General features: G+C 37.8%; 2 protein-coding genes across 18 annotated transcripts in view; one reads left to right on the top strand and one right to left on the bottom strand.

Annotated features, from left to right (window-relative positions):
* Positions 1 to 13,796, top strand: part of RARB (retinoic acid receptor beta) — a 322,222-nt gene that overhangs the window by 304,358 nt on the left and 4,068 nt on the right. For 15 of the 17 annotated variants that reach the window (XM_085538372.1, XM_085538368.1, XM_085538370.1 and 12 more), the window contains one exon: positions 2,172 to 3,644. The exons of the other annotated variants lie outside the window; for them this stretch is intronic. In XM_085538372.1, coding sequence (XP_085394498.1) covers positions 2,172 to 2,368 — 197 coding nt within the window. In that variant the 3' untranslated portion in view covers positions 2,369 to 3,644. Of the gene's footprint in view, positions 1 to 2,171; positions 3,645 to 13,796 lie in introns of those variants that run through there. 17 annotated transcript variants of the gene reach the window in all.
* Positions 3,709 to 13,701, bottom strand: LOC107309268 (DNA topoisomerase 2-beta-like). The gene is made up of 15 exons (XM_085538365.1): positions 13,614 to 13,701; positions 13,404 to 13,518; positions 12,466 to 12,587; positions 11,514 to 11,662; positions 10,706 to 10,937; positions 9,952 to 10,086; positions 9,291 to 9,491; positions 8,429 to 8,624; positions 8,210 to 8,301; positions 7,609 to 7,764; positions 7,361 to 7,444; positions 6,222 to 6,365; positions 5,756 to 5,895; positions 4,184 to 4,281; positions 3,709 to 3,966 (listed from the first exon to the last, which is right to left on the bottom strand). The coding sequence occupies exons 1-14, from the start codon at positions 13,653 to 13,655 to the stop codon at positions 4,233 to 4,235; spliced, it is 1,857 nt and encodes a 618-aa protein (XP_085394491.1). The 5' UTR covers positions 13,656 to 13,701; the 3' UTR covers positions 3,709 to 3,966; positions 4,184 to 4,232.

Here is a 13,796-nt window from a genome sequence, read left to right as displayed (position 1 = left end):
TTTTTCTCTTGTGTTGTTTACTCTCCTTGCTTTCTCTCACTTTTAAAAAGCAGATTCCCATTCCACTAGGCTAATTTTAAGATGATTATCAGGAATCTCACGAGGTGCATTGTACTGGGTATTTCAACTCTGAGGTTTATGGCTATAAATCGTCTATAAGTAAGTAAGCTGTTATAGGACATCCATTCTTCACCATGGAACAGAATCTTTATATACTCGCTGTTTGACATTTAATTCCAGATGTAGTGCTGAGTCACAGCTTGAACCAGTAATTAGGCACCTGGTAGGAAGGCAGGATCAGCCCAGGGGAGCTCAGGTGCATCCAGTGCACCTCAGTGTCCAGAAGGAGTAGAGCCAGGATCCACCCCTTCCCAGACCTCATTAAAGGGTTGGCAGTGGGGGTAAGAGTGTCTTGCTGAAGATCCTTGTGTACCTGAGGCCTCCAGGGATGAGTAGATTCTTTCCTTCATTTCTGTGTCCACAGCTGCTGCATTTCAGCATATTCTCACCTGCTGCAGCCTAGGGCTCTGCTACTATGCTGTCATTGCTTTGCTTTTCATCATATTGTAGCATTACACCAGAATATTTCTGTGTCTTTATGATCTTCACCACTTAGTGTAGGATCATGGAATGGCTTGAGTTGGAAGGGACCTTAAAGATCATCTGGTTTCATCTCTTCTGCCATGGGAGGGCTGTCACCCACCAGCCCAGGTTGCTCAGGGCCCCATCCAACTTGACCTTGAGAGTCTCCAGGGCTGGGGCATCCACAGCATCTCTGGGCAGCTGTGCCAGGGCCTCACCACTTTCTGAGTAAAATAATTCCTTCCTGACATCTAATCTAGATCTTCGCTCTTTTATTTTAAAATTATTTCCACTTGTCCTGTCACTATCAGACCATGTAAAAAGTTGTGAACCTGTACTGTTTCTGAACTGAATGGCTGCAGTGAGGACTCTCCAGAGCCTCACCTTGCACTTGGCCTTGCTGAACTTCATTAGGTTCGGGTGTGCCTATTTTTGAGCCTGTCCGGGTCCCTTTGGATGACATCCCTTCTTTCTGTTTTGTCATTAGCTTGGTGTCATCTGCAAACTCGCTGGGGGTGTATTCAATCCCAATCTCTGTGTTATTGATAGAGATGTTGAAGGACTCTGATCCTACAACAGACCCCTGGGGGACACAACTCATGTCCTGACTCCACCTGGACAAAGCACTTTTGACAGCAACTCTCTGGCTGTGACCATCCAATTATTTCCTTATCCACCTAATGGTCCAGCTCTCACATCCTGCTCTCTCCAATTTAGTTTTTTAAAAAAGTTGATATTAGCCAAAAAGCCATTTTAGGAGCTGCATGCCGTATTGTGGGGCTTATTCTCTCCATAAACTAGTATCACTTACTGGCTTGTACTCTGGGTAGTCCAGATTAGTTTTGTAACTTTGTTTAACCCTGTACACAACAGCCTGCAAAGCCATCTCTACATAAGAACGCCTGCTGTTGTTGCACTTGGGAAGTACTGAACAGTCCCTTAACTTCAGTTACATCAGATGTAGACAGGGTTTCTGTGTAATTCTGTGATTAACTGGATCAAAACACCTGCACCCCACAGAGAAGGCAGCTTCGCCAAAGTATCCCTTTGGCTGAGTTTCTTCTTTTATAAGACAAGGGCTTGTTGACTGCTGGTCCTTACTCCACAGTTTGCAGTGAGGCAGTATTTACTTCTGGCATTGCACTGCACCTGCTTAGCACGGAGCCCCCAACCTTTTGCCCTCCTGCAGGATTTGCAGATCCCATCCATGTCAGGAACTGGGAAGTACGTTCTAATTTATAACGCCTTCCAAGTGATCTCAGTTGCCTTTAATTTCTCAGCATCATTTGGTACCATTTTGGTTCCTTCTGGGAAAAGATGCGGTTCATCTAACTTACTGTACTGTGCTGTTGGCTGCTGTGAGCACCATTTTAAATCAATTTGTTAAGGAGAGCTCATCTTGCTCCATTTTCCTGCCATGAATTGAAGGAGCTCCCTTACTTATGTAATTTTGTATGCAGAACTATAGAGGGAGACATCAAAGCTGTTGAAATAACGTGCCCTGAAATTACTACCAATGATGCTATGGAAAAAGAAACTTCAAAACTCATCCTAATAGAGAGGACTTCTCTTTTATTTTCTTCTTTAAGGTGCAGAACGTGTCATTACGCTGAAAATGGAAATTCCTGGATCCATGCCGCCTCTTATTCAAGAAATGTTGGAGAACTCTGAAGGACACGAACCACTGACACCAACCTCAAATGGAAACACTGCAGAACACAGCCCGAGTATCTCACCTAGCTCGGTGGATAACAGCAGTGTCAGTCAGTCCCCTATGGTGCAATAAGACATTTTCCAGCTACTTCAGACATTCCTAACACCTTATGTACAGGGATGAAAAGCAAGAAAAAACATTTTTACTGCTGCTTACTTTCTGGACTTAATATATATCTATATATGTATATATATAGATAGATAAAAACTCAACAAGGACCAAGACATTTTCATATGTATCAATATATACTCCTTGCTGTTTAAACTCTTTCAAATAGAAAACCTTTTGAAACTCTAAATCAGCCATTTCATGCAAAAAGAAAAGAAAAAAAGAAAAAAAGAAAGAAAAAAAGAAAAAGAAAATAAAAATAGTTAAGCTTCTGTTTTCTGAACATTCAAGACTGCATGGTGACAAGACAGATCTCGGACTTTCAATTCTGGTTGCATTTCTGATGACTTTGTACATACAGATGTATGGCTGTACTTTCTGTACTGGATGTTTGGTGCTTTCCTTTTGTCTCTTGTACCTAAAACGATCAAGACACCAACCAGATGAAACGAACCTACTGTACACATCCAGAAAAGGAAATTTCAAGGACCGTCTGATTAGTTAATATGAAAACTACTCTTGGATGCCCTCAGTTTGCATCTCCTTCCTTGTAAAAAGTACACGAAAATCCCTGCACTCGCAGAAAAGACATCGGTGTCAGCGTTAACTGCCAGATCAGTTATTCAGATGTCATTGGTTCCACTGTTAAAGTCACTTTAAAATTGAAAAAGTGGTTTAGTACCTGGCTGGTGGCATACCTACACCATTAACTGCTACATTTCTACAGCAATGATAGCCTCCAAGGCAGCAACACTTCTCAGTGTTACCATGTTTTTGTTTACTTATTCACAAGCCATTAGGGAAACTTCATGGGATGATAACCAGCCGACTCATGTACAGCTTTCGAATGGGTGAGTCCAGGGTATTTCCTTAAGAGTCGACCGCCGGGAACGAGCTGGGCTACGCGGCCTTCCAGGTGCTAGGGAAGTACAGACAGGACATCCAGAAACACGAGGAGAGAATCTGCCTTCTTGGCCTTGTTAAATCACCATGAAGCAGAGTGAAAACTGTGGTAGAATGGTTAACAGATTTAAAGTGTCAGTTTCTTAGGTTTCATTTAAAGCACTAGTGGATTTTATTTTATTTTTTTTTTTTATATATTCTAGCAAGTCTGTGATGTACTTTCACTGGCTCTGTTTGTACATTGAGATTGTTTAACAATGCTTTCTATGTTCATATACTGTTTACCTTTTTCCATGGAGTCTCCTGGCAAAGAATAAAATATATTTATTTTAAAAAAGCACCCGTGTGGCAGTCGGTCCCTCCGCCACAATGTTACACACACACACACACAAAACTGAGAGTTTTCCATTTTTTAATATTTAAACTTTATTTAAAAAAGCAGATTTGCTGTTTGCAACTATAACAATTAAAATGTGCTCTAGCACCGCTGTCTAGAATATATCTAAGAGCCAGTCATCATCATCTTCATCAGACTCTGCAAAATAATTTTCTTCTTTTCCTGCCCGACCTGTCCGAGGGTTCGGGGCAGTTTAGGAGGCAAAGCCAGACTGGAAGATTTCCTCATCAGAATCCTGGTCGGAATTGGCTTTCTTAGATTTCTTTGAAAAAGAAAAGACAAATCCTTTGTGAAGCTCTGTGTGTTTTGCATCATGACATTCAGTCCTGAAGAAAGTCTTCTCCAACAGCTCTAACATAAGCACAGCTACACCCCGGTTACTACATCAGCACCCCACCATAAGAACATGTATCTTTTACTGAATGCGAAGAACCACTAGGTTATTTTTACAAGTGGAAAGGACCATTGAGAGGACTGACCTTGCATGGTGTTGATTCAGGTGCCTTCTTTCCAGGGTTGTATTCCCCTTCATTTTCTGACCCAGATGCTCTCCTTTTCTTTGCCTCTCTCCCTTCTCCTAGGTGAGAGAACATAATTTCAATAAAACATCAGAGTTCGGCTCGCTGGAAAAAACAGCAGGGACATTGATACATCTTATTATGTCTGCGTGTAAAGTTGAAGTTCACTTTACAGTTCAAGCTTCTTCTCAACAGGCAGAAAATACAACATAACAGTTGATTTTCTCAGTTTTATCTCTCTTTTTTATGCTACTTCTGGAGTTCACTGGAAACACCAGTGAACTCTTTCTGACAAAGAAAAAAAGGATGAGCCTCCTACACTTGAGGATAAAACAGGAATCCTTACGGAATTTCTATTACTGCTACACAGCCTATCTTGCCATTTTTAAAACACAGCTTTTGTATTGCTCCGAAAGCAATGCCTCCTATTTATTCACATGGAAATTACAACGAATACAAAGAGCTCAATAACAGCATTCAATAGTGTTTTCATTATCTATGCATTTTCATCGTTGATGAACAAGAGCCTACATGCTGTGCTGGTAAAAATCTGCCCCAGCAGAGGCAACCCACTGTCACTGTCAGCACTGCTGAAATGCACCCCCCTACTGCCTCACTTTGCTCACTGTTTGGTGTCCATAAACATTCAGCAACTGTCAGTTAATGTCAGTGGGAGCAATTTTTCCACATAGAAGAATTCATTTTCATCCCTTTCCTTCACCTGCACTTCCACATCAGACACCACTTTGTCAGACTGCCCCTCTGCTGCCACCTGTTACATTACAATGAAATGGAATGGAATACTGCTGGCAAGGTTCAACCTCTGCTGCCACACCACCACTGCCCACCTCTGATATCGTGGGCCAACAAAATAAAACAAGAGGCATTGGTCTCGGGGCAGCCCTCCTACATTCACACCACAGAGAAGTAATGCACTCCACATGTTGGAAGACAAACCAACCTTTAACAAAACCCTCTGCTTTGCTACTGGCCTACGTGTAATTTGTCAGCCCTGAATACCTTAAGGAGCATGTAAAAGCTCCAGATAGCAGCAATGTGGACACTGGTAAGCACTCAAGCTTTCATCTGTGATACTGCTAAGGAAATGTCTTCAGAATGATGAGCATCTCCAGAATCTTTTTGGCTGTGTTGCCTTTAACTGCTCCCTGCTGGAGAATCACTGTACTGCTTTGTGTGATGGATGATACCTACTAAGTAGTCTAAGTATCATGGCCTGCTAATATTAAAAACAAAGCTTTCTTTGGCATCAAGGAGAAGCTCCGGCAGCATTTAGATAGATCTTGAGAGTGAAGAACTGATACTTAGGTGGGAACTCAGGGACCATATTTGAAAACAACAAATTGGTCTCTATAGATATCACTATTAGAAGACAAAAGAACTATATAAGCATAAAGAAAATCAGATGAAATACTTATTGTGGTATATTTCCCTTCTCATAATGTCTTAAAAATACAATTAATGCAAAATTAGTACTCATTCAAACTTAATGATGACCGTGTAAGGATATCTCACCAGGCTCCTCCTTCTCTTTCTTTACGGATTTTAGCTGCTGAGGCTGCCGTATTCACTAAGTGATCCCAACCACTCTCAGCTTTCACAGCACCAAATTCTTCATCATATTCCATTTTTATTACAACAGAATCAGCACCACCCTAAAAATATTAACAAGTTGGTCAAAATAAAATTTTACTGCAATACAATTTTTAGAAGAGAATAAATTAGACTATTATATTGAAAATTTAAATAGTATTGGAAGGAGAGAAAACAACAACAAAAACACTCCAGCAATAAGTAGTTATAACAGGCTTTCAAATATAAAATAAGTCCAGCATTAATTTCTTTACACATTGAGTTAGGAAAACATCATACATACATACAGTACTAATGGGGTCTAGTGGGGTCTAGTGTTTGGATCTGCATTATCAGCAAAGAAAAATACAGCAGTTAAATAATGTAACTGTATTAACCGCTGGTTTACCATTTTCCTTTTCAGCAGTTTTCTGCTGGCATCAACGTTCATGGCTGATGTAAGCCGTGGAACTATTCCTCTTCCATCTTCAACTTTTATTGGTTTGTCAGTCATGCCAGCCAGAATGTCGTTCCTTTCCTGTATTTCTACTTTCTAACAAACAACCAGGGGCAGGAGGGAAACATGTTCGTTTTCAGTAAAGGCAAAATGGAACATGGTGCTTTTTCAGTATTTATTAACATGGAGCAGAAGACTGCCCTTAATTGTCAGCTGAATTATAACACACATTTTACTAATGGAAAATCAGTCACTTAATTTTGGTGAGTTCTCCCCTACTTGATGTGGTTAAAAACTACACTTTTTTTCAAGCCCAAACAAATGAAAACTTTTGGACACTTTGGAATATCTTCCTTTCATCAAGTTTCTCTTCCTCACTTGTATCTCCAGGAACTGATATAACTTTTCAGTCCTTCAGTGTTTAAAGCAAGCAGTGAGCTTTCAGAGTAAGTTTTATAACGCACATTTTCCAGTCCTTTCCAGTTTTTTATTACAGAAGTTGAGGTTTCAGCGCAGAATAATTCTAATTGCGTCTGCACCATGAACGTGCAGAGAAATAAACATCTTATTTGTATTATCCTATGTTACTCCAAAAGATTACATCAGCCATTTTCAGGAAACACTGAAGGTTGAGGCTCAGCAAGTTACCCACCAATACGCCTTTACTTTTTGCCAGAGACAGTAATAAGGCAAGGTAAAAGCCTTTTGTCTAGCACTTCCTGTCTACATGCTTTGTTCCCAGATTTGTGGCTTTGAATTTGATAATGCTTACTGCTTCCCAACTGGTTAGATCACTTAGAATTGCAAGTTCCTACTCCCAGTTTTTTTGTCATTTGGAAACAAATTTCTTCCTGGTAGTTTTTCTTTCACTGACTTGGAAAAAGAACTGTACTGTACAGATGCAAGAGACAATCCCCGAGGACCACAAATAGGAAGTCAACTACCCAAAAAGATTTCCCACTTGCCCCTATATTTGGAGATTAATCTGTTTGGGTTTTTTTTCCTTGTTTTCTTTCTTTCTTTTTGGTTTGTTTGTTTGTATATTTTGCTTATTTTTAATATATATTTTTAGAAATATTTGTAAAACATACTTCAAGCTCTTCAACAAAAGCTGCTAAGTCTTCTTTCCAGAGATCCGATGGGGATTTCCTTTCAAGGTCAATTAGTTCTCTCTCCTAAAATGTGAAAGTAGCATATAAATATAAGTTTATAAGTTATGTGTCAGCTGAATCATCAGCTACAAGTAACTTAGTACATACTATCTGAACTGAACATTCACAATTGGGCACATCAGTAATTATTAAAGCATTTCAGAATAAGCCTCTCACAGCACACCAACCTTTGAAGCTCTCTGCTTCATGAGCTCTTCCACTTCCTCATTTGTGAGTGACCACGGAGACATGTTTAAGATGTAGTTAAAATCAGGGCCAGAAGTCGATCCAGAAGCAGAGGAAGCATCACCATTTGGGTTTTGCGGGTCTTCCTCTTCTGCTGCCTGAAGTGAAATATTCAGAATTAGACATATGATTAATCTTAGCTGTGTTAATGAACAACAGCAATTCCCCAAAATACCCTGATGGATTACTAAGGTGTTTCCTCATGGGTTCAGTAACAAGAAATTTTTACTTGTCTTTTCCAAAAAGCCATGTTCCTGTCAAAGTCCTATAACAACCCTGAACGTATCAACTTCTCATTCTCATCCTTTATATTATCTAGTTGTCTACTTAGAATTATCTATGATGAATACCACCATTATGCAACAATATTTGTATGAAAATTTGTGTTTGTAAGAATGAAAGCCAATGATAAGTAGCAATGAATAATCTTGTTAAAGTGTTGTGTCATAAATTAATCAGACTACTACAAAAACATACATTTTGATAAATGAATATCACTTATAACAACAGCATCAAACGTATCCAGAGATTTCTGATCATCACCTTTTCCTGCGCTTCTTTCCAAGCTTTAACTGGATCGGATTCATAGCCCCTCTGAACCAACATTTGAATCAAGTCTCTTTTTGATCTATTCTCTGCAACACAAACAAACAAACAAAATCAATGCTGTGAAAGCCAATGTCTTACATACAAATACATTTTACTACGTTTAAATCACTTCCAGATTTCCTCCCAGTTCTATTTTAGAGAGTGTTTACTCACCTATGGTAATTTTCCCTTGTATCTTCTCTAGAACGAAGCGAGCTTGGTTGTTTAGCTTTGTAGATTCAGCACCCAACATTCCCGCAAGCCATTCCTTACGTAAACTATAATAATGTAATCGCAAATCAAAGAACTCCTTCAAAATGTCTTGTACAGTTTCATACTTCTTTAAACATCCCATATGATCAAAAAGCACCTAAAAAAGAGATAGCATATGGCTTGAGAGAGATTTCTTAACTCAAGATTTTTAATCTTCCTGTATAAGTTCATTTCTATAGCTCTCACATGCACACTATATGAAGAATAGCCTTTCAAGACTGAGAGCTCAAACCTTCCTCTGTGACTATGCAGCACATTCAAGAGGATGCATAATAGACTCACATAGACATCTAACTTTTTAACATGTTTACACAAGGACAGATTGCTTCCTACACAAATACAAGCCTTACAGAGAGATTCTAGCAGTAGTCCTTACACTTATGGAACCTGTGAAAATTAGTCACCTCGATCTGGTGCATTTGCTTTTCAAAAATAATCTACACAATAGATTGAGCAAGGCCATTTTCAACACACGCATGTGTGTATTTTTGTTTGTGACAATGTTTGAAAGTAGTACCTGCCATAAAAAGACTAGAATTCTAGACAGTTACAGTGAAGTTTCAAAATTCAAGTAGCCCAACAAGATCAAAAAAGCAAGACTTGCATTATCTCCAAGACAACTGAATTCAAACAGTTCACAATTACTTTTTGTCAGCAGCAAGTACAAAGAGATTTGTTCAGTTGTGCCAAATTCACTACAAAAACATTCAAGTTTACAACAAGCAACTGTATGTATTCTAATAGTCAAACAGAAAAAAGTTACCATAGAATTACAAGTAAGACTTGTTTGAAGCTTAAAGACTTTGTGCAATCCAGCAGCTTCTGCCAGTGCAAGTTTTTCTTCTGTCATCTTCACAACAAATTTCACAGTCGTATCCGTGTGGTATTCCTTGTAGTCAGAAATTAATGCTGGAGTTTTTTCAGTTCCATTCAACATAGGTTCCAGAACCTGTTCTTTGTACACCTATTAAGAAAAAGATAGCAAAAAACCAGAAACACTTATTCCAACTTCTTTAAATTCCTAATTCTTTAAACCAAGCTCACAACCAAGCTAAGATTTCAACTTGGGTACCACAGGTGAAACCAGTGATAATTTACAAAACCAATGTAGCCTAAAAATGAAAGCAGGGATTAGAAAAAAACGTAAGAGCCATTCTACAAGGTCAAGAAAGTCTACTGAAAAAAAAAATAAAGGAGGAGGGGGGAGGATTATGTATTAACTCAGCAGAAGCAGCATTTATTCTTTGTAGTATGGACAGTAGATGAGATGGTACAAGTAGAACCTTCTTTTACGAAGGCAAAGAAAAGAATGAAACCGTGTTTCTTTTCATGTATATAAAACGATCAGAAGTGGACTAAAATGTTCTCCTGCATGTAGGATAAAACTGTTTAATATAGAGCTTTTTTTCTTCACTGTAACTTACCTGGGTCCATGTCCTTACAGGTAGCTCTGTAATTTCCACAGTGTTTCTGTCCACCACAAATATTTCACCACTGACCACATACTGGTTCTGACCAAGTTCCTGAATGGATCCTTTGAAGTTTTTGTAGTTTGGAAGCTGAAATTGTAACAAAAATCAGTGGAATGCTAAGAAACTTCGTAGTAAGATAGAGAATATATTTTTTTTCCCATGCACCCTACAGCTCTCACTTTATACTGTGCTAATCTCATGCTGGTAATAATCTCATGTCATAGTAAAAACATTACCAAAAAAAGTCCAAAAAATACACATGTGCAAGTGACAGAAGCAATTACCCTATTACCTAAAGAGTAGGTACATAATTAAGAAGATGTAGCTGAATCCAGGAAAATGGTATTTGTCTTTCTTTGGTTTATTGTCCAACTTTCTACTCTAATGCAAAATCTTTCTACTCTAATGAAAAATTACTATCTTTAGGACTTGAAACTTCCAAGTCTTACTGTCAACAGAGAACAGAAAGTCCTCTGAAATAACTGGAAATACACAAATTGCACTGTTTCTTTTCTTCAAGATGAACTTCTCCACAGCACTTTCCAACAGTCAAGTAAGGCTCCCATGCAAAATTACCAGACAATTCAACCAATTCAACTACTTCAATAATCAAGCATTCATGGAGTTATATGACTACATTTCCTAAGCACAAAATTAGATTTGATTACCAAATGTAGAAAATGCTAGTGTATATTATTATTTTTACCATGGGATGGGGATCTAAACCATCCAGCATTCGTCTGACGTTGTTTACAATCTCTCTGGTATCATAGTTTGGAAGTTTGCAAGCCCATCCAGTACCGATTCCTTCAGCTCCGTTTACTAAAACCATAGGAATGATGGGCATATACCATTCAGGCTCTACACGCTGGTTGTCATCATAAAGGAATTTTAGCAAGTTGTCATCCACGGGTGGAAAAAGAAGCCTGGCTAAAGGGCTTTAAAAAAGAAAGAAAATAAAATTCTGTTTAACTGAAGTCCGACTAGTTTCGCGTCTAAGTGCTTTAACCCTCAGTGTGCCCAAATATGACCTATTTTTTTCATGCCTTCTATTCTTTGCCATTCTGAAGCTGAAATTACAATGTACACACCGCCTGAGAAAACAAAGTTCTTCCCAATGGAATGGCATACTAATAACAGATGATGTCTGCTTCCTTCCCAATTATACATGTATATAACACACTAACAACTGATCACACAGCACACAGACCTAAGTCTACAGCATTTTCAATCTTCATCTTTATAATTCAGAGTTTAATTCCTTGAATGCTACATTTTCTACAGCAGTTCTATGCAGAGAAAATCTCTGCAGAAAACTCAAGATGAAAAACCACACTTACAAACATAAGGCAAAATTTGAGCACTAACAGCTATCAAAACAGACCAATCCTCTCCTATTCCTTTCACATAAAAACATAAAAATAAAATAAAATAAATCCTTTACTGTGTGAAAGGACTACTTCGATAATAAAGCTTTTCAAAAGCTTAATGTAAACCATTGACAATATGTTTACCTTAGCATAGTGGAAATACAGCGAGGGCTGGCAGCATCCTTTCCACCGTGAAGCCTGGTACCAAACTGACCAATAGGTTGTAGAAGATTAACATTGTTACTTCCAACAAAGTTCTGAGCCAAGTTGACAATAGTCATCATTAATGCTTGCTGCAAGAAAATACGTGTTCACAGATATAAACATTAGAAGTACACTCTTTCCTAATCAGTCAAGAATGCAGATTTCTAATGGCCAGGAATTCAGTGACTAACCTGACCTCAATTTCAAAGAAGTCAAGTTGAGCTAGAGAAAGGAACATAGCCTCTTACTAGAGCTACTGGCAAAGCATAATGCTCCCTCTTTCGTAGCCACATTGCCTCCCTGAATTAAATGTCCTTGTGCTCAATGCTTAGAAAAACCCAAAGTTTTCTCAGTTTTTTTAACGCATATTTCTGGAGTAATTAAAGGGGCAAAAAATGATTGCACCTGCTTTCTCGTGCACAAACTACTTCTCACTGCATTCAAAGGCAAAGATGAAAAGATGGAAAGAGAATGAATTGATATTCCAGATAAATATAAACAAAAAAGAGATAGAAGCAACCATTCGTTCAATACTGTATCAGGTACTGGAGAACACTGTACCCTTCTTACCTTAAGAGACTCTAATTTTTGTTCAACACCAAAAATTTCCATTGCACATAGTTACTATGATTAAGAATCTGGAAGAAGCTTACTATGTCATTATTTACTTACCATTTCTCCATAACCCATAAACTATTTGGAATACCATCATGCTTAAATAATTGGACATTATGGAAATATATTTTCTTTTTAAAGTATTTACTGCTCAGCTGAAACATTTTAAAATGAAATCTGTAATTAGTAGATTGAGTCAAAAGATTTGGAATTTTAATACAGTAAACATTGTACACAGGCTACAAATTCTCACAACTTTTCTACTCTTCGTACTCACCTCCCCATGGTGATAAGCTGACATTTCAGCAACGGAACCAGCCAGCTGAGCAACCTTTACTTCACGTTTATCATTTCTCTTAAAGCTAGTGAACAAAACCTTGCGCTGCTCTGGTTTTAAACCTAGTAAGAAGAAGATCCCATTTTCAACACATAAGAAAGCATTGGTTTGTAAGAAAAAAAAAAAACCAACTTGATTTTGCTTTATTCTCATTTCAAAATTCTGGAAAGAAACTTAAACTTTAGAGGGAAATAAATGCATAATGTAATTTTAGCAAAATAAACTATTTTCAATTATTTTAAGATAATAGAAATACTAGTAGAAATGAATATTTTAACAAAAAGTTGTCCGAAGAATGGAAACAACCCTTTAAGCCAGTAGCACACACACTATTCTAATAAGTATAATTTCATCCTAAATGTACCTCTGCAAGTCAAGAGTTGTTTCTTTCCAGTATAGTGAGCAAAATCTTTTTCCTAAGAATCAACACAAATCCAGCAGTGACAACTGATTGTAGCTTACACTGATTTTAAAGCACTCTGAAATTTAACTATTTCTGATAAAACAAAAATACATGCTATTTCTATCCCTTCTAGATCTTTTACAGTTTTAAGAAGCCATTCTCTTTATCGTTTAGGTACACTTGATGTACCTGTACACTTGAACTACACCATCTTTGTGGAAGGGACCATATAACTTGTCTGCATATCATCCAGTTTGGAAACTGGAGATAAATGCTTTTTCCATTTTGTCTTATGAAACCTCAAGGTCTTTGTACAATATCTTAGTAAGCATATTTATACTGAGAAAAGTACAGGCAGAAATTTCTTTCCATGCTTTCTGCAGACATATATATATTGGCTTTCAAACCAAATCACAAGTTTAAGAAAACAATAAAAGTGAATATTCCAACAAATCATAATAAACTGTCAGCTTACCATCAACAAGGGAGGGAATAGATCTTTCATCGTCTGAATTTGATAAAAGGATCAACTCCTTGTTAATGAAGTCATTGTAGGTCAAATGTTTTGTCGCTGTACCATATAAATATTGCTGTAAAAAACCCACAGACATTATTCACTCAATACAAACACCTTGTTACATTTAAATCTCATCCACAAGATTTGTTACTATTGTTTAGGACTCACTTCCGGAAGGCCATGTAGTCGACGCTGTCGCCTGTCCTCCATGAATTTTGTTAACCACTCTTCAATCAACAATCTTCTTACTGAACGCCTGAAAAAATTTCAGTTTCATAATATTATAAGTGTAGATATATTTGTATAAACATATAAACTGATATGTTTGTACAAACATCTGGAAACCGGAGC

The sequence above is a fragment of the Coturnix japonica genome, chromosome 2, assembly GCF_054131305.1.
Source record: "Coturnix japonica strain WE chromosome 2, WE-NBRP24, whole genome shotgun sequence".
In the NCBI taxonomy this organism is placed as follows: Eukaryota; Metazoa; Chordata; class Aves; order Galliformes; family Phasianidae; genus Coturnix; species Coturnix japonica.
The sequence above is the reverse complement of the archived record's forward strand: the minus strand, read 5'-3'. Positions and strand labels throughout refer to the sequence as shown.

Excerpts from the sequence above, each read along its gene's own strand:
- LOC107309268 (XM_085538365.1), bottom strand. The coding sequence starts at position 13,655 with ATGGAGGACAGGCGACAGCGTCGACTACATGGCCTTCCGGAA. Across the intron at positions 7,765-8,209 it reads GGAAAGAAGCGCAGGAAAAG|GCAGCAGAAGAGGAAGACCC; the intron begins GTGATGATCAGA and ends ATTTCACTTCAG. Across the intron at positions 5,896-6,221 it reads AACTGCTGAAAAGGAAAATG|GGTGGTGCTGATTCTGTTGT; the intron begins GTAAACCAGCGG and ends TAATATTTTTAG.